General features: G+C 45.5%; 1 protein-coding gene across 1 annotated transcript; it reads right to left on the bottom strand.

Moving 5' to 3' along the window:
• Nucleotides 1-451: 451 nt before the first annotated feature.
• On the bottom strand, nucleotides 452-8,059 carry CCR1 (C-C motif chemokine receptor 1). The gene is made up of 2 exons (XM_039477422.2): nucleotides 7,888-8,059; nucleotides 452-4,297 (listed from the first exon to the last, which is right to left on the bottom strand). The coding sequence occupies exon 2, from the start codon at nucleotides 4,284-4,286 to the stop codon at nucleotides 3,219-3,221; it is 1,068 nt and encodes a 355-aa protein (XP_039333356.1). The 5' UTR covers nucleotides 4,287-4,297; nucleotides 7,888-8,059; the 3' UTR covers nucleotides 452-3,218.
• Nucleotides 8,060-23,166: the final 15,107 nt, after the last annotated feature.

Below are 23,166 nucleotides of genomic sequence, written 5' to 3'. Positions count from 1 at the left end.
TGCTGTCGCGTCTGGGGCTGTGCTCCATTAGCGCAGGGAGGGGTGGGGGAGGTAGTCAGGAGGAGCTGGAATGGCTTGAGTGACCAAGGAAAGGTGCTGGCAGATGTCTTATTGGATAATGTTGGAGGAATACTGCCTGATTTCCCTAATTTTATTTTATTTAATCCTCAGAAATAAAACAAAATTTCCCTAATTTTATTTTATTTAATTCCTCAGCACTATGAGGTAGATACTAGGCTCCTCTTCATTTTATAGACTAGGACTTGGAGCTCAGAGATTGAGCTTCACTCAGCCAGCATTTACTTAGTGCTTACTATGTATCAAACGTTACGAGGTTACATGCACACGAAATATTAAGTGTGATTGCCTATGTATGTGTGTGCATTTAGAAAATAGTGCTAGAAGGAAACCTACTAAAATGGTAGTATAATAAGGGGGGCTATATTTGAGGAGCAGAATTGCAGGTGCTTTCATTTTCTTTGTGTGTGTGTGTGTGTGTGTGTGTGTGTGTGTGTGTGTGTGTGTGTTTAAGCTATTTCTGGTTTTCTACAGCTAGAAATTCCCTTTGTAATAAGGGGAAAAACAAGTATTACTTCAAAATGGAATTGGAAGATCTTGTGGAATGTTCCACATTATGATTTTACTGCGGACCAAATACTGTTTCTGATGCAGTGTTGTTTTACTAAAGCAGTAGACAAATATTTCTCAATTCAGTTAGGCCTCCTTTCCACACACTGAGAGAGCTGGTGGGTTTACAACTGGAGAGTTGACATTTACCTGGACTCCTAAGGCCTACATTTGTCTATATTTTCTGCATGAGAGTGTAAGCCCACGTGGCATGACCTCCTCTACCCCAGACAAAAGTTTTCGAGACCGTCATGACAGCAGCTTCTTTGTATAAAGACCACATGTAAACACAGTTCCCACTGAAGGGGGCGGGTGGCTTGGTAAGGGTGCAGCTCTAGTGTCCACAAAAGGAGAGAGAGAGGTCAGCCCAGTGGTGTCACTGTGTGGTAAGATGGGACACCCGTTAGCTTAGGGTGCCTGACTGATAATTCCTTCTCTCTTTTACTGCCTTGGCACCCTGAGCTCTGCAGTACCCCCCTCCACACCCTGCCATCCTCCCTGGGTCCTGTTGACGTCCCTGTGTCTGTCTGGCACCCTGAGCTGAGCACCGTGTAAGAACAGACATTCCTTATGCATCAGTGTCTCTCATGGCTCAAGAGCTTGCTTTGAATGGAGCCCACCGTCACCACTTCTGGCTGAATTGATTTGTGCAAGCAATAGTGACTAAATGGGTGGAATAAATTGGGCTGCATCCCTGCCATAGACTTCAGTGCAGGCACCAAAAACAGTGCTGGGAAATGTTTTGTTGACCTGGGAAAGTGATCACAACATGCTGCTGATTAAAACCAGCAACAGAACACTGAGTACAATTGAAGTCCATCTTCATTATTGTCATGAATATTCACAGAACAAAAAGCAAACTTAAAGAAAATCCACCCAGAAGTGCACAGTAAGCACATTTTTTCTTTGGGTAGTAGAAGTGTAGATAATTCTAGTGTTTGGGGTGTTTTCTTTTTTCTTTTTTTTTTTTAAGCTGTCTTAGAAATAAGTTTTGTTATTAGGAAATTGATTTTTTTTATTGTACTTTAAGTTCAGGGGTACATGTGCAGATCTTGCAGGATTGTTGCATAGGTACACGCATGCTATGGTGGTTTGCTGTCTCCAACCCCCGTCACTTACATCAGCTATTTCTCCCAGTGTTATCCCTCCCCAACCTCCCCACCCCGCTTGCTGTCCCTCCCCTAGCCTCCCACCCCGCAACATACCCCAGCGTGTGATGTTCCCTTCCCTGTATCCGTGTGTTCTTATTGTTCAACATCCACATATGAGTGATAACACGCAGTGTTTGGTTTTCTGTTCTTGTGTCAGTTTGCTGAGAATGATGGTTTAGGAAATTGATTTTTAAAGAAATATACATCTGAGGGCAAAGGAAACAAAGGCATGATAAATGGGGGGTACTTGGTTAGAGATGACGCATCCAGAACATTTTGGATAAATAAGCTACTTTGAGTTAAGGGCCCTCTTGGCCTCCTACATCTACATAGAATCTCACCCCACCCTTCCTAGCAGACACTTTCCTCCCAACCCCCTATCAACTACAAATCCTGCCAGCTTACACAGCAGGCCAATTTTTTTGCTGACAAGTCCAAGGTAGCAGTCAGAACCCTGACCCGTAAAACTAGAAGGCTTAGATGAAGAACAAAAAGAAGGGAAACCAACCCTGCTTCCTTTTGCCTGTTATTAATCTCTGCAATAAAGCCATTAGAATCTACCAACATATCACCCAACTTAAAGGGAAGGGAGAGTCTGAAAAATAGAACGAAAGGAAGGGCGAACGGAAGTGAGGAGTCCGTCTCCTTTACGGCTATTTTAAGCAGCGCGACGTGTTATTCATATGACCTGTGCTTAGCCCACTGCCTGAGTTGTTTGATTTTAGTGAATATAAAGATTCTTCCTGAGGGCTTTCTTAGTTCCACTGCCAATAGTAGTTTCCCATTTCTATTTCTCATTAGGTCTCAATTCTTCCGTCATGAGTTCTATGTTCCCTAGGATTTCAAGAGCCCAAACCCTGTGGTGGGAGTGGGGGGTGGGGGAGGGAGGCAGATGCTGGCTACTGATTGGCTTTGGGACTCAGAGTGGAGTCACTGTGGGAATCACTGTTTCCAAGTTCTTTGGCAGTGGGCAGGTGGGGGAGGTGATGGAAGAATAAATTCCTCATGCATCAGTGTCTCCCACGGCTCAAGAGCTCCAAGAGCTCGATTTGAATGGAGCCCACAGTCACCGCTGCTGGGTTTAATTGGTTTGTGCAAGCAATAGTGGGGAAATGGGTGACTTTGTTGACAAATGTTAATGGTCACAAATCTGAAATCTTGCTTGAGCTCAAGCCCTTCTCTGGTAAGCTTAGTCCCAGTCTCTGGAATATTTGGTTTTGCTCATTTGTCTCCTTTGTACCAGGGAAGAAGTTCATGGAAAAGACTGAAGCCCCAGAAGCGGTTTAGTCTAAGCTACCAGTGCACTCCCTCTCTACCCCAGGTGGCTGTGACTTCATGCTGTGCCAAGTGTCAGAACCCGCCTGGGAGAGCCAGGCTGCTGGCCCCGTGTGCCTGGCAGGTCATCCCTGCTGGTTCTGAGTTGGCCTCCTGTGGTCTGAGTCAGAACCCAGCAGAGACTTCATGCTCCCCTGTGGAGGGAGACGTGGAGCTGACCCTCTCCAGCCTGTCCACGGAGAGGAAGGGGAGCCATTTAACCAGGTGCACGGCCACACGCCTGTGGAACAACTGTCGCAGATGCTTCCGGAACCTCTCGCCGACGAAGGCGTAGATCACAGGGTTGACACAGCAGTGCGTGTAGGCGATCATCTCCGTCACTTGAATAGCCAGGTCCAGCTGTCGGCTCTGCTCACACTCATAGGTGAACAGGAAGTCTTGGAAAACAGAAATAAGCGTAGTCAAATTGTAGGGGGTCCAAAAGAGAAAGAAGAGGATCATGATGACAAAAATCAGACGGACAGCTTTGGATTTCTTCTCATTTGGTCGTCTGAGCAGAATCTTTATGATCCCTGTGTAGCAGACGATCATGACCAACAAAGGCAACACCAGCCCCAAGAGGTTCAGTTTCAGAGCCTGAAACAGTTGCCACTCTCGTAGGCTTTCGTGAGGGAAATGAAGGCTGCAGGTGTGATGAGTGATCTCCCACTGGGCCTTGGCAAAGTACACGCCTGGCAGGGAAGCCAAGATGGCCAGGACCCAAATGATGATGCTGGTGATGACACCGAAAGTGACGGTCCGTGCCCGCAAGGCAAACACGGCGTGGACGATGGCTAGGTACCTGTCGACCGTCAGCAGAATGATGAAAAAGATCTCGCTATACAAGCCTGTGTAATAAAACCCAGAGAGGACCTTACACATGGCATTACCGAAAATCCAGTCAGTCTTCAACTGGTAGCTGATCCAGAAGGGCAGCGTGAACAGGAAGAGCAGGTCAGAGATGGCCAGGTTCAAGAGGTAGATGCTGGTCATGTTTTTGAGCCTCTTGTATTGCACAAGGACCAAGACCACCAGGATGTTGCCGACCAGGCCAATGACAAATACCAAGGAGTACAGCGGGGGCAGCAGCTTGGCCCCAAAGGCCCTCACGTTCGCCTTGTGGCACGGAGCCGAATCCGAATAGTCAAACTCTGTGATCATGTCATAGTCCTCTGTGGTGGCTGAAGTCTCCATCCTGGCTTCTCCTACAGGTTAAAAAAAAAAAAAAAAAAAGAGTTTGTCTTTACTCTGCTATTAAAGGCAGTGAGCTCAGGACAGTCAAGACAAGGCAGTGGTGACATTTCTCTAGCCCTCGATAAATGTTTATTGAGTCCTTCTGTGTGCCATGCCGTGGGGACAAAACGAAGTGCTAGAGAGACCCAGGTCTTCTCTGCCTTCTAGGAATCTATAGTCTAACAGGGAGTGGGAGCGATAAACAAATGAGTGCACAAATCATTAATTCAAAAGAGGTTTGTAAGGGAGAAATTCAGTGGGTGGAAAGCCAGAGGGAGACCAGAGACCTTACCACACTGTTGGTAACCAATACTTCCTAAGCACCCCCATGGGCCAGGCACTGGACTTAGTGTTAATAGCCCTGGAGGGGTCCCATTATTGTTCTCATTTAAGAGGTGATGAAACAGAAGTTCGGAGTGCTTAGGAAACATGTTCAAGGACATACCTCTCGTGAGAACAGAGCTGGAGCTCAAGCCCAGATGCATAGCCCTGACACCATTAAGCTTTCCTGCTGCTGTCACTGAGAAGGAAAACAGTCCTGGCTCAGAGTCAAAACGTACAGATCTTCATGGCTTTCGGTCTGAAAAGATTCTCAGCTGAGAGTGACCTAGTACCCTTGGGGCACTTGGAAGTGTGTGGGCATTTGTTGTTGTTGTCACCAAGACTGGGGGATGCTAGGCAGAGCCAAGGATGTCCTACAGTGCAGACGTCATCCTGCCCCAAATACCAGTGGTGTTGCCATAGCGAAATCCTAGTAGGTCAATGCCGTTATTCTGGAGATGAGGATACTGAGGGCACCAGAGTGGGCTGAGCCTGACCCACACTGCACAACCCTTAGGTGGCACAGGTAGATCCACGGTCACTGCAGACCTCCTGAAAGGGTTCAGAGGAAAGTGCAGGCAGGGAGGAGGGAGGTGGGCTGGTCAGAAAAAGGGAAAACTGGGTATCAGGGAAGGAAGAGCTCCAAATGGCCTAGAGCTATGAGGTGATGTTACACAGTGGCTAGCTGAATTCTGCTGAGATAAGCTCTTAGATAATTTTACCCAGGGGTGCCTTAAAGCAAAAAAAGAAAAAAAAGAAAAAAAGAAAAAAGAATCACTCTGTAGGTGGCCTTTGCAGTACTTCTCCCAGTCCCTGCTTTTTTGGCACACCTTTTGAATCCTTTCCAATTGCTTATTCAAGATGCCTCCCCAAATGGAGTATGGGCTTAGGTGTAACCTACCAGCTTTGTGACCTTGGATAAATTAGTCTACCCCTCTGGGTTTCATTCCTTATCTGTAATGTGGGAAAGTAACTCTTATCTTGTGGATACTGTGGGGTTATATATGAGAAAAGTGCCCTCCCCCACCGCATAGGCAAGGGCCAGGCCCCTTATTGAAGGCCTGGCAAGGGCCAGGCCAGGGCATTTTTCTCAGGAAACTTCCCTGAGAGATCTGTTTTCCTGCAGGAGCCCTTCCCTGAGGCCTGTCACCACCCGTGTGTCCCAGGCACCAATGTCCAGGATGTCCCAGGCTGGCTGGTACACCCTGTCTGTGTGTCCCTCCTGCCAAATCTCTTTGTAGTTAATCTAGAAAGTGATTTTTCTTTATAATGATGGACAATGGTGGTCCCTTCCATGTGAATGACATTTGAAATTGTCAGTCTACTGATACCAGTCTAAATTGATTTGACCCAAATACCAATCAGTAAAGTAGGTAGCACCTGCTTTATAATTTCTGTCTTAAACCTGGGTCAATGGTGTTCTTCCTCCTACTCTCCTTGAGGAATGTTTCCTGCTTACACAATTCACGTTTTTGCAATAGCCACTGTAAGGGAAATTAAGGTGCATGGAGGGTACAGGGCACCCTGGCTGGAAGGGGTGATACTCTATTAGGGCGGGAAGTGAGGAGCTTTAATTTTCCATCAAATCCATCCCCTGGCCCACTCCTCCATCTCTGGAGACACCTGATCAGCCTTATTTATGGAGGGAGTGAGGCTACCAGTCACTGACAAAGCTATGTTGGCAGTTTCTGATTTCTGCGGCCGCAGCCATTGCTGACGAGGGCAGACAGCTCAGTCTGGTAGTCAGCACTTTCGAGTGGGCTGGCAGGTTAACACTGGAAGTAAGCAAACAGCGTGGAAGGCACAAAGAGCAGCTGGTGTGAGGCTGACCTCATGAGTCTAGTTTCTGGGAAGGTTTGGCAAAGGCAAGTTGGGTCAACATTGTCAGGTGCCATTTTAAACCGAGTCACCTCCACAACTGCCTCCCCTCCACCTCCAACTCCATTTGTTATTTCCCCAACTTGTTAAGCACCAGGCAACCACTCCAAGGCATGCTCTTCCTAAAGGGAGGTGATCTGGGACGAGCCTGAGAAGATAAACCAAAGGACCATGTTGCCATCTAATCTGCCAGCCCTGCTGTATTCTACGGCAGAAGTCTGCCTCAAGGCCACTGCACAGTGGTCAGCTATAGTCCTGGATCCTGGACCCCCCCACTGCCAGTGTCCTCCAGCTTGGGAGTTGGTGAAGCACTGAGCAGAGATAGAGCAGTCTATAATGGTGAAAGACACCCAGACCTGTGGGGTTCTGGCTGGTTTACACTGGTTCACAAATGCCAATTACATGCATCTTTTCCCAACTCCACATTCAACATATTGGTAGCTTGAAAGTGACCACAGTTGGGAGCATTTATACCATGAAAATCAGCAAACGTTATAAAGCTGGGATCTTTTCTTCAGGAGAGTCATTTGTTGAATATTTACCAGCACATCATTGCCCAGGCCCCACATTCTGAACAGTCCAGAGCTGTTCCACTGCTCAGTGTGGAAACTAGAGGATTAGAGAGTGGCACATAGCCTGGTGACAGGCTGTGCAAACTTCTGGGAGTTTCCACCTCTTTGAAATCTGGGACCCACTACGATCACCTATGAAGTAGAGACCTATAAAGAGCCACCATGCCCCTCTATCTTGAGAACAAAATCCTAACCTGTGTCTTGTTATTAGAGCAGAGCAGGTGCCCCCCGAGACCATCTGGCCACCTCCTTGCCTTTGGGTGAGTGAAAACCTACCTCCTCCAATGGCAGCAGTGCTGATTTCGAGGATCCTTGGTTCTAGTTTTCTTAAGAGATAGGTTCAGTATCAAATAATTCTTCCATCTGCAGAGAATTTTCTAACTAATATTTCCCTCTTGCTATAATTTATGTATATACCGTGCTTGGGTTTCCTTTACATGGGGGAATTTGGCAAGTGATTTCTTGCTGAATAGGTTTCCACAGAAAACACCTTCTGTCCCTTAGTACTGGCTGACTTTCTTAATCAGTAACCAACAGCCAATCTTTCAAGAAAGCTTCCTTTTTAGCAGAAGAGCCTATTTCACATCTGCACACCTAACCTTATAAATCCACCATTCTCAATATTGCTACAGTATTAATTGCCTTGGAGTTGCATTCATGGGCTATTTAGGACATTTGCCCCACCCTCGAAGAATTCTTTGCTTTCGACGAGCGCCTAGCTGCATGCATGTCTTTGATCAAGACTGCCCTCCACAGTAAAAGATCAGACAGAAAAAGCAAGTGCCACTTACTCTGGTTCCCAGGGACTTTGTCCGTGAAGTCTGTTTCTGGGGTTTTCCGAGTTTTTATGAAGTCAAGGTTCAATGTCCTGACTGAGTAGGAAGTACTCAGCTTCCTGCGTGATGATGGAGAATTGACTCCAGTTTCACAGTCTTTCAAAATGACAAGAAGGGGACAAAGTTCTTCTTTTTATGTGGTTCAGTGCTCATGAATGGCCACAACGCCCCCAGTGGCCACTTCCTGGAGGTCAAGTTAACTGTGAGGATTTTCTCTGCTCACTCTGAGGCACTTGAATCTTGGCCCTGGGAGCTCTGCCTTAAGGGAATTGCGGGCAGAGTAGGGGCAGATGGAGCTGTGGTGGGTGAGGTGGGTGGGAGTGGGATGTTCCCAGAATGTTTGGAGCAATCGAAGTGTGGGATGTATATATTAGGATGGGGGCAGGGCATAGAGCTCTTGCAATCAGTGGCAGCCTTTTTTTTTTTTTTTTTTTCTTCTTCCTTAAAGACTGTGAATGGAAGGATTTAAACTGGAACTCTGAGTCCTGTTCATCAAAACCAACTGACATGGGTGCGCACAGAGGCAGCAGCTTCTCTTCGGCACTGCGTGCCCCTCTGCCTCTCGGAGCTCACTGTCCCTCTGCTCTCTGCTCCCCACGTCCCTCCCCACCAAACCTCACAGAGTGGCTTTGCCCTAGAAACTTCCAGCATGGAGAGAATATAGGTCTGTTGGTTATATTTTGACCTTCCCTTTCAGATGCCCTGTTCCTGCTTTATGCGATGGTCAAACACGGGCCAAGTTCAAATCCCAGCTCTCCACCTGTGACATGGGCAGATCACTCACCTTTCTAAGTCTCCGTTGCTCTGCTAAATGAGAGTACTGAATGCTTACCTCCAAGAAGCATGAGGTCACCTTGTACATGAAAATTGTCAGAGTGCCTGGCACAATGAAAAATGCCTGAGAAATAATGCATACCATGACTCTCCTCACAACTGCCAACACCTATTCTGCCACTGCCCTTGTGTCTTCTGTTAAGTAGGGACACCCCAACCTTCCTCACTGCATTGCTACGAAGCGCTGTTTCAGAAATCATCAGTGTGAATGTGCTTTGAAAAGGTCACTTGTCCCTTCATGGTTCCGTTTCCTTATCTGTAAAATGAAGAATTTAGACAACATGGCCTAAACTTGGCATCTGATCATCACTCAGCTTCACCCTGAAGAAATAAATGGGGGTCTGCATGTGCCTGGCTATTTGCAGTACGTTGCTGGTGGATTAGTTCCACCAAGAGAACAGAGGCTTGTAAGGGCTGCCTTTTCCTTGGTTCTGGTTAGGGACATGGTCAGTACCTCATTCTTGACCAGCCTTCCAGCTCTGCTCTAGGTTTCATACCACAGAGGGGACGTACCAGGCAAATCCACTTGTTCCTTGAAGAAATATTTATTCAGAATTCACAATGTGCCAGGCATGGTGTTAGGTGTTTGGGATATAGTGGTGAAGAAAGAGGCAGGATTCATTCTTTGAGAACTTACAGCTTAGCACGGATCACAAACAATTAAGCAAGTTACCACAATGAGGAACAGGTTTTTGTAGTGGCCTGGGAAGTACCCAGGGCTAAGGAAAGATTCACCGAGGGTGGGAAGTGGTGAGGAGCTCCTTTAGAGCAGTGGTTCTTAAAGGTAGGTCCCTGGACCAGCAGCATCAGCACTGGCACTGGGATGCTGCTAGCCATGCAAATTGTGGCATCCCATGCCAGACCTACTGACACAGAAGTCCTGGGGATGAGGCCAAGCCATCCGAGTTTTGACAAAGACTTCCATGTGATTCTGATTCATGCTTAAGTTTGGGGAATGTGGATCTAGATTTTCTCAATGTCTTTGGCTCAGAGTCCCATGTGATCTTTCTCCAGAAGAGCTGGGCTGAACCATCTGTGAGCTAGGAAGCCTTCTTTCTCTCTTTAGCTCAAAGCCTAAACGAGAGGCAGCTCAGTTGCCGGCTGTGTCTCCCCTCCTACACCCACACCCAGGTCTCCTGCGGCCTTGCAAGGTGGAAGGCAAACCCCTGAGTGCACACACCCGTCTCGCTACAGCAGATGTGTACCATGGGGGGAGCACAGAGAGACAAGAGAGAAACCAGGAAAGAGGGATGACCTTATCCCATCCATTTCTCTTAAAGGTCCTTTGACTCCTGTCCTTAAACACTCTAGTGTTCTTTCAAGTTTGCCATATTGTCTTTGACCCATATCAATGTTCCTCTTCCTTGGAAAGAAGCGGGAGATGCGGGCAGCTTCCTTTGCCCCAGATAGGTTGCAGTGGAAGCCTAGCGCTAGGCAGAACCCTGTCCTGGGACAGCCTTCCTCCCCAGCCTTGGCATCAATGCTGGGGGAAGAGATGCAGGGCACCCAGCCAGTGGTGGATGTGGATTTGTTTAACACCTGCAGGGCCCATGGGCCCTGGCCGTCATCAGGTTCTACCTCACATTCAACTGTGGGGACTTGTCTTCTAGCCACACACTCTCTCCAAATCAGCGATGGTGGGGAACTGAGGGGCCATTGTGGAAGAATTCCAACAAAAAACAGTCTCCAGGTTATATCACGTCTACAGGCTGAGCAAGGTTTGAGGCTGGGAAGAGGTGGATCCCAGAATTAGAAGAAGGTACATGAAACCAGTGTTGCTTCTGCTGTGTTAGAGTTACATGTGAAGCTTGAAGGACAAATGACTCCTAGGCATACCCCCAGGTATTCTGATGTACTTGGTCTAGGGTGTACTCGGCATTAGAATTTTAATATGTAAAAAAAATCTGAGAACTAGAATCACTGGCTTAGAGCAGTGGTTCTCATGTTTGAATATGCATCAGAATCTGCAGAAAGCTTGTTAAAACAGATTTCTTAGCTTGTCCTCAGAGATTAATGTCAGTCAGTATGGAACGGGGCCATTTTTTTTTAGGCAGGGTCTTGCTCTGTCACCCAGGCTGGAATGCATAGCATGATCATGGCTCACCTCAGCCTCAACCTTCTGGGCTCAAGTGATCCTTCCACTTCAGTCTCCTGAGTAGCTGGGACCACAGATATGTGCCACCACACCTGGCTAAAATATATATACGTATGCATATATATATATATATATATATATATATATATATATATACATATATATATGTACTTGGTAGAAATGGATTTGCCATGTTACCTATGTTGGTCTCAAACTCCTGGGCTCTAGTGACCCTCCTGCCCCAGCCTCCCAAAGTGCTGGGATTACAGGTGTAAGCCACCATGTCTGGTGTAGAATTTGCATTTCTAATAAGTTTTGAGAATCACTGATCTACAGGAATTCTCTGAGATGTAATTTGTTTATATTTTTGAGTGCACAAAATATAAGGTGAAGAGCTAAGTTTGCCTACCCCTGGCTCCCTACTTCCCCAATTTCTCTTCCCAAAAGGAAAAACAGTATCAGATTTTTGTGCCACTTTGAACGTAGACAACACACACACACACACACACACGTTTCTTTTTACACAGGTGAGTGAAGACAATACACATTGTCTTCCATTGCTTTTGTCACTGTATGTCATACCCAGGAGATTCTTCTCCACCAGCAAGCATATGGGAATAAGCATTTAGGCAGTGACTATAGCCTCTCGATGTGGTGGAAATAGCGAAGTATTAATAAGGTGCACACCTGAAGATTCTAACCTTGAGTTTGTCTAGGGCTCTGATTCTTTAATTTGATAGCCCCTCTAATGTCAGCCCCATGACTTGGCCTGCTGGTTCCTCCTCTTCCATCTCACATATTTGCCTTTCATGTCCTGCACACGTCATCCATGGCATCCGATCTTGACCCAGCCCTGTTTCTGCTTCTCCTTTCCTGATGCAACCTCAACATTTCAGAAACCTTATGCTCTGATTTAACCAAGACAGGGCAGGGCCCAGGCACCTCAACTACATGGAGCCTGGTTGTCACTGACACAAACCTTTTATGTTTAGCTGCTACATTAATAGGTTAATTTCTAAGAGAGAGAGAGAGAGGGTGGTGCCATGATCGTGGAGATGTCCCTGTTGCCTGATCCTGGGTCACACTGTCTGGTTACATGATGAAAGATGTTGCTTCTGATCCCAGGCTATTTTCAGAACACCAAAGTCAGATTGGTTAGGGTCTCACAGATGGGCAAGAGTGGTTTTGGGAGACGTAAGGGGGTCTCGGGCAGTAGCCACCCCAGATCCCTTTACATCACCTCATTTCCCTGCTTCTGGCCCCCTGACCCCACTCCTCTTGTCTAATTTCTTTCCCCAGCCTGCCTTTCTACCTCCCCTCCTTGCTTCATACTTCCTCTATCCAGGTGCTCATTTTTCCTCCTGCATCTCTGCCTCTTTTGACTGCCTGGCCTCTGGCCTCTCCCAGGTACTCTTTCACCTCCCATTCTACAAACTCCAACCTGACAAACTAAGAGGAAAGGGGCCAAGAGTTCTTTGCCTTGAGAACTCTTTGCCTCCTCCCTGAGGCCTTCCCGTTGTCCATGGCAGGAAGTCATCAATGAAAGGCTGATGTTGTACCTCTGAGGTTTTTAAGCTTTCTGGGCATGGTGGAGGGGATACCTGTGTTGAAATCTCCTTATTGGGTACTTTTGACAGCAAATAACAAACCAACAGACACAAAATAGCTCAGAAAAGAAAAGAAATCCTTTCTTTTTCTCACAAATCTAGATATTAGCTCTGGTTTGAAATTACTCTTTAACATTCTCTTGTAATATTTCTTGAGGATTTCACTATTCACATATGTTTCTATTTGTCTTTACAGCCTAACATACAACCTCAGAACTCAGAGGCTCAGAACTCACAATGACATTTTCTCCCATGATTCTGTGAGTTGGATGAGTGATCCAAGGCGCTCTCACTCCCACATCTGGGGTTGGGACCAGTTGTTGACTATCAATTCATCTTTATGTGGCTGCTCATCCTCCAGTCAGCTAGATAGACTTCACTGCATGACAACAATCTCAGGCCAGTTACGAGAGTACAAAGTAGAAGCTGTAAAGCATTTTAAGGCATAGCCTCAGACGTTTGCAAGTAAGTGACAGAGCCAAGGAGCATTCATGGAGTCAGGAAATAGAAACTGCCTTTTTTGGAGGAGCTGCAAAGTCATATTGTAAAAGGCTGTGTGTACTAGGCTGTGGGGAGTTTGAGGCCGTATTTTACCTTCTACCACAAGGCACAAATTTCCTCTAGTTCCCTAGCCAAGTAGTTCCTTGAACTCCATCCCTCCAATGGTCTTGTCTTCCTCACACCTGGGTCGCGCACTCCCATGATCATAGCTCCTGAATCTTATGATCACTAGTACCTGTAGCTCTTCATACTCCCTGTGCCAGCATCCAGCCTCTGACCACCACCTCCTATCTTTACTACTCACTTCCTCCAGCACAGTTCTTTGACCCCAGTGGGACCTCCAGTCCATCAATATTTTAATTTTCCCCTGACCTTCAGCCTCCTCATGTCCTTACTTCCCAGCATCTTAAAATCTATGAGCCATCATTACAGTCCCTCCCGTAAGCACACCCTCAATTCTTTTGCTCTTTTCTGATCCTGTCACTCCTACTTGGCAAAATCCTGGTCCTGGTTAGATCCAGCTCCCCACTTGCACCTATGAAGTTGAATACAGCCAAAGAAAATCACACAACCACACTGACGAGGGTCACTCTAAATGACGATAGCTGTATTCAAAGCATCCTTAATGCCCATCAATTGCATTCCCCTCATTTTGACATTATTTCACCTTTTGCCTTTTCCTTAAACCTGCAACACTGCTTGTCCTCATTCTTAGCTGACGATCTTGCTTCTTATTTCACTGAGAAAATGAAAGCCATCAGAAGAAACTTTCTGCAAGCCCCCACCTCCCCTGCTACCTGTCACTTTTTTCCTGGATACTTCTCCTCTGCCTCCCACCTGTCACATGGCTGGACTCTCCATGTTTCTGTCTAAACCCATCCCTTTCACTTGCACAGCATCCCAACCTCTCTCACTCACTCAAGAACATTGCTCTAGCGATTTTCTCCCATCTTGTCAGGTTTTCCTGCTCTACTATGCCATTCCTATCTTAGTAAATTTACAGCTTCATCTGGGACCCAGCTTCCTCCCAGATTTCTGTGCTGACATGCTCAGACCAGGTCTGCTCAGGGACATGGCTGCTGGTACCACACCCAGGTATGAGGACATCTAACAGAGAAAAGGGCTGCCTCTTCTTTTTGCCAATTTATGGAAATAAGGAGCCCTGATGTTCGGTGAGAAAACAGACACTCATGGGGCAGATTCTCTGGGGAGACCAGGACACAGCCCCTCCACCTTTCTTCCCTGGGCAAGCAGAGGGGAATGGACACTGTAGGGCAATGTGGATGATGTGAGGGAAGCCCCTCTCTCAGCTCTTCCTATACAGGGAAGGGCTTAGCAGAAAGCAGACACTGGGGGGCAGGATTTGAGAGCCTATGAATGAATCAAGAGCACATTATCTATTCCCAACTTCCCTCCCTGCCCCCAAACACACAAGTTTCTGGTGTGGTTCCTGCTGGCAGAGAGCCCAAGAGCATGGCCATTGAACTTGCAAAGGCTGCTGCCAAGGGCTGCTAACTAGAACCTGGTAGGTCCATAATCTAAGTGCCCACAAGAACGGGGCCTGGCAGGGAGGCAGGCAGGAATGAAGAGCTGATAATGATCCTCTGTACTCCAAACCTAAACTGCAGACAGTCACATGTATGTTCCTGTCACCTCTTGCATCCAGTCTGAATGCTCATGCTGGTATTTGTTTCCTTCTACCTCAGCCGTCACACATCTATTAAGTGTGTTTTCTCTCTGTCAATCATGGAGTAGTTAAGAGTCCCAAAATCTGAATTACGTAAGGCTTGGAAGTAATGTTAAGCAAGATGAGGTATGTGAACCGGCAGCATCTGCGTCATCTGGGAGCTTGTTGGAAATAAAGGTTCTCAGTCCCCACTGATGGTTCGACCCAGGAGTCTGTGTTTTAACAAGTTTATGCTAGAGTTTGAGAATCAGTGCTGGACCCTGCTGTTCAAAGGGATGGCAAGACCTGAGAGCTTACCAGAAATGCAGACTCTCAGGTCCCTTACTGGGTGGAAGTCTGCATTCTTATCAGATCCCCAGGGGATTTGTTTGCACATGACAGTGTGGGACACCCTGGTCTAGAGGATCACAGTATAGTGGGATAGAAGTCTGCAGAGGGTTCACGAGATACACAAAGGAAGTTTGCTGGAGTCAAAAAGACTTTGCAGAGATGTTTACCCTGGGGCTAGAGAGATGAATTGGAGTCTGCCAGAGGACCAAGAGGGCCAGAGATGAATGAACAGTGCCACAGAACAACCTGGCACATCACCACACATTTCAGCTTGTAGATGTTCTTCAGTAAATATTTTTTGGTTGGTTATGGGCTGAAGGGAACATGCTCACTAGGCTACCCTAATAGATGGCTACTTCTGAGACTCAACCTCCAGCTTCATGGAAATAGCCAGGATCTGGAAGTCAGACACCTGATTTCAGATCTTGTTCCAGCACTGAGTTGGTGAAGCTGTGAAGAAAAAGGCATGCCTGCCTATTGCTGGTGGGAGAAAACACTGGGTTCCCCTCCATGGATGTCTGTTTGGCAATGGCTAGCAGAATTTGAAGTGTATGCATTTTTTGTTTCAGCAATTCCACTTTTATGAATTTATCTTACAAATATTTACACATGTGGCAGAAGATACAGATTACAAGGTTGTTCACTGCAATGTAAGGGGCTGATTAAGTCCCCCTGGAATATTATGCAACTTTATGTGTTGACATGAAACGCCCCCCCAGGTTGGAGTGCCAAATAAATGAGCAAGGGCTTTGTACAGTGTATACACTGCACACATTGGGTGAGCTGTGAAGGCACCTGTGTCTCTGGAAGAATAATTGGAGTTCCTGAGGAAGGGGAGGAATCTAAAAGTTTAGAAAACTTATTCAAGGGAAGAATTGAGGAAAACTTCTTGAGTCTTGCTAGTGATCTGGAAACCCAAATACAAGAAGCTCAAAGAACACCTGGGAAATTCATCACAAAAAGATCATCTAGGCATGTAGTCATCAAGTTATCTAAAGTCAAGATGAAGGAAAGACTTTTAGGAGCTGTGAGGCAAAAGCCTCAGCTTTTCCTTTATAAGTAATCTATAAGGAAAACCTATCAGACTAACAGCAGATTTCTCAGCAGAAACCCTGCAAGCCAGAAGAGATTGGAGTCCTATCTTTTGCCTCCTTAAAATAATTGTCAGCCAAGAATTATGGATCCAGGCTAACCAAGTTTCATTAATGAAGGAGAGATAAAACCTTTTTCAGATAAACAAATGCTGAGAGAATTTGCCACTACCAAGCCAGCACTACAAGAACTGCTAAAAGGAGTCCTAAACTGTGAGATAAAACCTCATAATATACCAAAATAGAACCTACTTAAAGCAAAAAATCTCACAGGACCTATTAAAAAAAATAACACAATGAAAAAAAGGTATGCCAGCAACAGCTAGCATGATAAATAGACTGGTACCTCCCCTCTCAATACTCATGTTGAATGTAAATGGCCTAAATGCTCCAATGAAGAGATACAGAATGGCAGGTAGATAAAATCCACCAACCAACTACCTGCTGTCTTTGAGAGACTCACTTAACATATAAGGACTCACAAACTTAAGGTAAAGCAAGGGGGAGGGAAGATATTCCATGTGAATCGAAACCAAAAGCAAGCAGGAGCAGCTATTCTTATATCAGTCAAAACAGACTTAAAAGCAATAATAGTTTAAAAAGACAAAGAATGATATTATATAATGATAAAAGTATTAGTCCAACAGGAAAATGTTGCAATCCTAAATATATATGCACCTAACACTGGAGCTTCCAAATTTATAAAACAAAATTACTACTAGACCTGAGAAATGAGATCAATAGCAACACAATAATAGTTGGGGGAGTCAGTACTCTGCTGACAGTATTAAACAGGTCGTTGAGACAGAAAGTCAACAAAGAAACAATAGACTTAAACTATACCCTAGAACAGAAGGACCTAAGAGATATTTACAAAACATTCTACCCAACAACTGCAGAATATACATTCTTCTCATCAGCTTGTGGAACATTCTTCAAGATAGACCATATGATAGGCCACAAAGCAAGTCCGAATAAATTTAAGAAAATCAAAATTGTATCAAGTACTCTTTCAGACCACAGTGGAATAAAATTGGAAATTAACTCTAAAAGGAACCACCAAAGCTATAAAAATACATGCAAATTAAATAATATGTACCTGAATAACATTTGGGTTAACAATAAAATCAAGGTAGAAATTTAACAATTCTTTGAACTGAACGACAGTAGTGACACAACTGATCAATACCTCTAGGATAGAGCAAAAGCATTGCCAAGAGGAAAGTTTATAGCGTTAAACACCAAAAGTCTGAAAGAACACGAACGGACAATCTAAATTCACACCACAAGGAACCAGAGAAACAAGAACAAACCAAACCTGAACCCAGCAGAAGGAAAGAAATAACAAAGGTCAGAGCAAAACTAAATAAAATTGAAACAAAAAAAATACAAAAGATAAATGAAACAAAAGTTTGGTTCTTTGAAAAGATAAGCAAAATCAATAGACCGTTAGCAAGATTAACCAAGCAGACAGATGATCAAATAAGCTCAATTAGAAAAGATGGGAGAGGATACTACAGAATGATACCACAGAAATACAAAAGATCATTCAAGGCTACTATGAACAACCTTATATGCACAAACTAGAAAACCTAGAGGAGACAGATAAATTCCTGGAAATATACAACCCTCCTAGATTAAATCAGAAAGATTTAGAGAAACTCCAGTCCAATAAGAAGCAGCAGGGTTGAAACAGTAATGTAAAAACCAAATAATGCACATGAAGAATTTAGCAAATAATGTAAACTCAGTAAATGCTGTTATCATGGTTACCTAAACTCTGTTAGACTCAGACAACCCACCTTCACCTCAGTGATAGTAAGTTCACAGCTTGAACTTGGCCACAGAGAGTATTTACACCAAGGAAATTGGAAATTGGCAAATGCTATTATATCAGGCACGTTGTGCCTGTTTCGATTTTTCCTCCAGACAGCTGATTGTTAAACATTTACCAGCACACCATTGCAAAGTACCGAGAAGGCCATGAATGAACAGGGAAGATGTCTGCATTTCTTTAATCTTAAATCTTCAAGGACAAATGGATCTGATAGAATAACAAATATTGTAACTGAGTTTACATAAATCTTCGGTTTCAGCAGAAATCGCTTTTACTTGAATATCTGCCCTTCTCACTAGTGGCTGGGGCCTGATTCCCTAGTTGTAGGGGTATTCCTGCACATGCCCACCACCGCCCAGTCCTGCTTCACAAAGAGAGGTCCTAGCCTTGCCCCTCAGCCATCTTGGCTGGGCTGTGGTTCAAGACACACAAACAGTTCAAACCACATGGCTCTGGTTTCAGTTGAGGCTCTTAAACCCAATTTGCACTTCCCTTTTCTCGACTTTTAGTCTTATTCCTTTCTTCCTTTTCCCTCTGTGGGTTACTGTTGGGGTAGGTTGGAGTAGGGTTATTTTGTTTTGTTTAAGCCTTCTTTTTTTTTTTTTTTTTTTTTTTTTGATACGGAGTTTTGCTCTTGTTACCCAGGCTGGAGTGCAATGGCGTGATCTCGGCTCACTGCAACCTCCGCCTCCTGGGTTCAGGCAATTCTCCTGCCTCAGCCTCCTGAGTAGCTGGGATTACAGGCACGCGCCACCATGCCCAACTAATTTTTTGTATTTTTAGTAGAGACAGGGTTTCACCATGTTGACCAGGATGGTCTCGATCTCTTGACCTCGTGATCCACCCGCCTCAGCCTCCCAAAGTGCTGGGATTACAGGCTTGAGCCACCGTACCCGGCCTTAAGCCTTCATTTTTGAGCTGCCTCTCCTCCAAGCAACCCCGGCAGGTTTCCAGTCATCGAATGCACATTCACATCTTCCAAAGGATCGTCTTGTGTTCTTTTACCCCTTGTAGCCAGACCTACCCAACGCCACTGAAGACAAAGAATTGGGTGGGTCCATGAAGGAGTGTATCTAGGTCCCTGACTGATTGCCACCCTGTCCTTAGCTCTGCCTGACTTTCCTCCTCCTGTATGCCCCCCAGTCCCTCCTCAGGCCCTCTCTTGCCACAGCTATCCAGACAATTTCTCACAGGCTTCCTCCACATACACTGGCATTGAAGATTCCCCCTGAGGCCTGGGCAGGAGCCCTGAAGTTCAGATAGGCAGGCCTCCCAGGCTATCCCACTCTCTAGGACAATAAGGCTTGGTGCTCTCCATGTCAAAAGGCTTATGCCTGAATTCCTGTCTCAGGGCAGTGAGACAGAGGAAGCAGGAAAGTGTGTCATGCCATACCACCAATCCATCTCCACACAGCAGCCACAGAGTGTGGCATACCCAGGGCATTCCTGTATGGCCAGGGTAGAGGTGGAGAGATGAGGGTTTCATGGGGATAGATGAACTTCTAGCTAGACTTGGCAAGTGATGGGTCCAGTCGGAGAATCTGGAGAAGTTACAGGGGCTGACAGGCAGCCTGGTTGCATTACTTTTTCTTATCTAATTTGTCTTTCTCTTGCTGCTGCCTTGCCTCTGAAGCCACCAATCAGGAAGGCTTAGGCTTCTTCTTGAAGGCTATTTCCAGGCTGGCAGAGAACTCAGGAGAAAAGCCTCCAGTGCCCCTATGCTTCCAGGGCCCTGACCTACAGATCTGGTGCCCTGGGCCCTGGGCTCTAACTTCAGGCACCATGCATAGCCAGGCATGCTGTGCCCCTCACCTTGCCCAAGCAACAGGCAATGGCAGCACCTTGCCACAGGCAGCAAGTACTCCAGCACACCAGACCTGGCATCCCTCAGATGCCAACCATGCCACCTTGGGGATTTTTCTTTATCACTTGTCGGAACCTCAGTTTCCCCACCTTTAAAATAGGGAGATAGTATTTCTTTCTCAGGATTGTTGCAAGAATTAAATGTGATTTAATTAGTAGGTGTTCAGCTGATGGGAGCTATGTGGCTATTTATTTCCTCATCCCATGCCTCAATCAAACTGGCAAACATCTGTTGAATGTCTCCTATGTGTAAGAAAGCTGTCAAGCAACCCCTCGTGCTATAAAGGGGAAGGAGAGAGTATATTAAGGAAGTGCTCTAAAAACTCCCTGTCCAGGTCCAGCCAAAGTTAACACTTACAGTCTCGCATGCCATGGGAGGGCTAACATTAGAAGAAATACCTAATGTAGATAAAAGGGGGATGGATTCAGCAAACTGCAATGGCACGTGTATACCTACGTGACAAACCTGCATGTTCTGCATGTGTACCCCAGAACTTAAAGTATAATAAAAAACAAATAAACAAAACAAAACAAAAAAATACCCAAAACTCATGTTGAAATTTAATTGCCATTGTGAGGGTATTAAGAGGTGAGACCTTGAAGAAATGATATTATGAGGGCTCTGCCCTCATTAATGAATTGATGCCATTATCACAGAAGAGGTTATCATGGGAGCTTAGCCCCCTTTTTCTGTCTGTCTCAAACACTGGTTTGCCCTTCCACCTTCCACCATGGAATAAAATAGCATGAAGGCCCTCATCAGATGCCAGCACCTTGATACTGGATTTCCCAGCCTCCAGAATGGTGAGAAATAAATTTCTTTTTTAATTAAAACACACACACACACACACACACACACACACACTCTCTCTCTCTCTCTCTCTCTCTCTCTCTCTCTCTCTCTCTCTCTCTCTGGAGGCTGGGCACAGTGGCTCATGCCTGTAATCCCAGCCCTTTGAGAGGTCAAGGCAGGTAGATCACAAGGTCAGGAGTTCAAGACCAGCCTGGCCAACATGGTGAAACCCCGTCTCTACTAAAAATACAAAAATTAGCCAGGTGTGATGGCTGGCGCCTCAAATCCTAGCTACTTGGGAGGCTGAGGCAGGAGAATTGCTTGAACTCGGGAGATGGAGGCTGCAGTGAGCTGAGACTGTATCGCTCACTACTGCCTAGGTGCCCAAGCAAGACTCTGCCTCAAAAAAAAAACAACAAACAAACCTCTTTTGAGTCTGAACTTACATACTATCTAATGTGCAGCATTCTATATCATGTCGTCTGTATTACATCTTTTCTTCTCAACTAGATTGTAAGCTTCTCAGCTGCTGGGCCCATGCCCAGTTGTTTTTCATGGGTTTTCCACAGTGCCCAGCACTGAGATGCATATGTAAGAGGTGGTCAGTGTAAGGACTTGCTGATTAAAGTTGATGCTTATGTGTGCGTATGCATGTTGCATGCGTGCATGCAGGTGTGTGTGTGTGTGTGTGTGCATGTATGCATGTGTGTGTGACTATTGATAAGTACAGTTTGATAGCTTTTGTTCAGAGTGACATTATCATGTGTCACTCGTATAAATCTGCTTTCCCTTTTCAGCCTGCCTCAGTTTCAGGAGGCAAGAAGTCTTTTGGCTCCTGAGAAAGAAAGGAGAAAGACATTTTAGATCCTGTGGCTGGCCTGAAATTTGGCCAGGCACAGTGTGCTGGTGCAGGTCTGGGACATGACTAGAGGTACTAGAGGACAATAGATGACTTGAGCAGGGTCGGAAACATAAGCCCAGAGGTGTCAGTAAATAGAGTCTCCGTCGGGTGTGATCAGGGATACCAGAAGCTGGGTAGAAAACAGCATGAGTGCCCACAGCCAGAAACAACTCTGGGAGATCTCTCTCAAATGAAGGGTGCATATGCAAAATAGATTAAGTACTGTGCCAGTGAATAAGAAAAGGACCAATGGCCTATTTTTTTTTTTTAATAGGCAAAAGACTCGATTAGGCACTTAATAGATGAGGATATCCAAATAACTAACATGTATGTGAAAATGTGCTCTGGATCACTAATCATTTGAGAAATGTAAATTAAAACCACTGTCTGAGACAAACCAGTGAGACAGCAGCACATAACCACCAGAACGGCTAGAGTGAAAAAAAACACAAAACAACATCAACAGAAAACCAAACCCTGGGCCAGGCTCAGTAGCTCATGCCTGTAATCCCAGTACTTCGGAAGGCTGAGGCAGGCAGATTACCTGAGGTCAGGAGTTCAAGACCAGCCTGGCCAACATGGTGAAACCTTGTCTTTGATAAAAATACAAAAATTAGCCAGACATGATGGCATGCACCATCCCAGCTACTCGAGAGGCTGAGGCAGGAGACTTGCTTGAGCCGCGGAGACGAAGGTTGCAGTGAGCTGAGATTGTGCCACTGCACTCAAGCCTGGCCAACGGAGCAAGACTCTGTCTCAAAATAAATAAATAAATAAACCCTGACAATAGGCAATACCAAGTGTTAACAAGGTTGTGGGCTAATGAGAACTTTTACATGGCAGTGCTGGTGCACGTATAAATTGGTATGACCACTTGGAAAACTGTTTAGCTGTATGTAAAGCTAAACATATGCTTTCCCTGGGACCCAGCAATTCTGCTTCCAGATAGATACCCAAGAGAAGTGCATAGAAACCCAAAAGATGGCTGGGCACGGTGGCTCAAGCCTGTAATCCCAGCACTTTGGGAGGCCGAGGCGGGTGGATCACGAGGTCAAGAGATCGAGACCATCCTGGTCAACATGGTGAAACCCCGTCTCTACTAAAAATACAAAAAATTAGCTGGGCATAGTGGCGCGTGCCTGTAATCCCAGCTACTCAGGAGGCTGAGGCAGGAGAATTGCCTGAGCCCAGGAGGCGGAGGTTGCGGTGAGCCGAGATCGCGCATTGCACTCCAGCCTGGGTAACAAGAGCGAAACTCCGTCTCAAAAAAAAAAAAAAAAAAAAAAAAAAGAAACCCAAAAGATGTGTTCAAGAACGTTACTAGTAACTTTATTCATAATAGTCCCAAGCTGAAAATCCAAAACTCTTATCAATCATAAAATGGATAAATTAGTCATATGAGAGAACACTACATACAGTTATGTACAATACCAAACTATTACTATTACATATATTACATACTACATGACCTCATTTATAATTAATTCAAGAATGGTTAAAATTGATTAGCAGTGATAGAAATAAAATAAAATAGACATGACCTCTATGGAGATGGGTACTTATTGGGAAGAAGTGCTAGGGAACATTCTAGGGTTCCAGTAGTGCCTTGACTTGTGGGCACATGCAAAAACTTAAGATTTAGGCATTAACAACTTAGGCATCTTACCGTTTCAATCTTTAAATCTTTGAAAATAT

The sequence above is a fragment of the Saimiri boliviensis genome, chromosome 8, assembly GCF_048565385.1.
Source record: "Saimiri boliviensis isolate mSaiBol1 chromosome 8, mSaiBol1.pri, whole genome shotgun sequence".
Taxonomy (NCBI): Eukaryota; Metazoa; Chordata; class Mammalia; order Primates; family Cebidae; genus Saimiri; species Saimiri boliviensis.
This window is presented reverse-complemented; position numbering and strand designations above follow the sequence as displayed.

Bases quoted from the DNA above. Each gene is read 5' to 3' on its own strand.
- CCR1 (XM_039477422.2), bottom strand. From the start codon at position 4,286: ATGGAGACTTCAGCCACCACAGAGGACTATGACATGATCACAGAGTTT.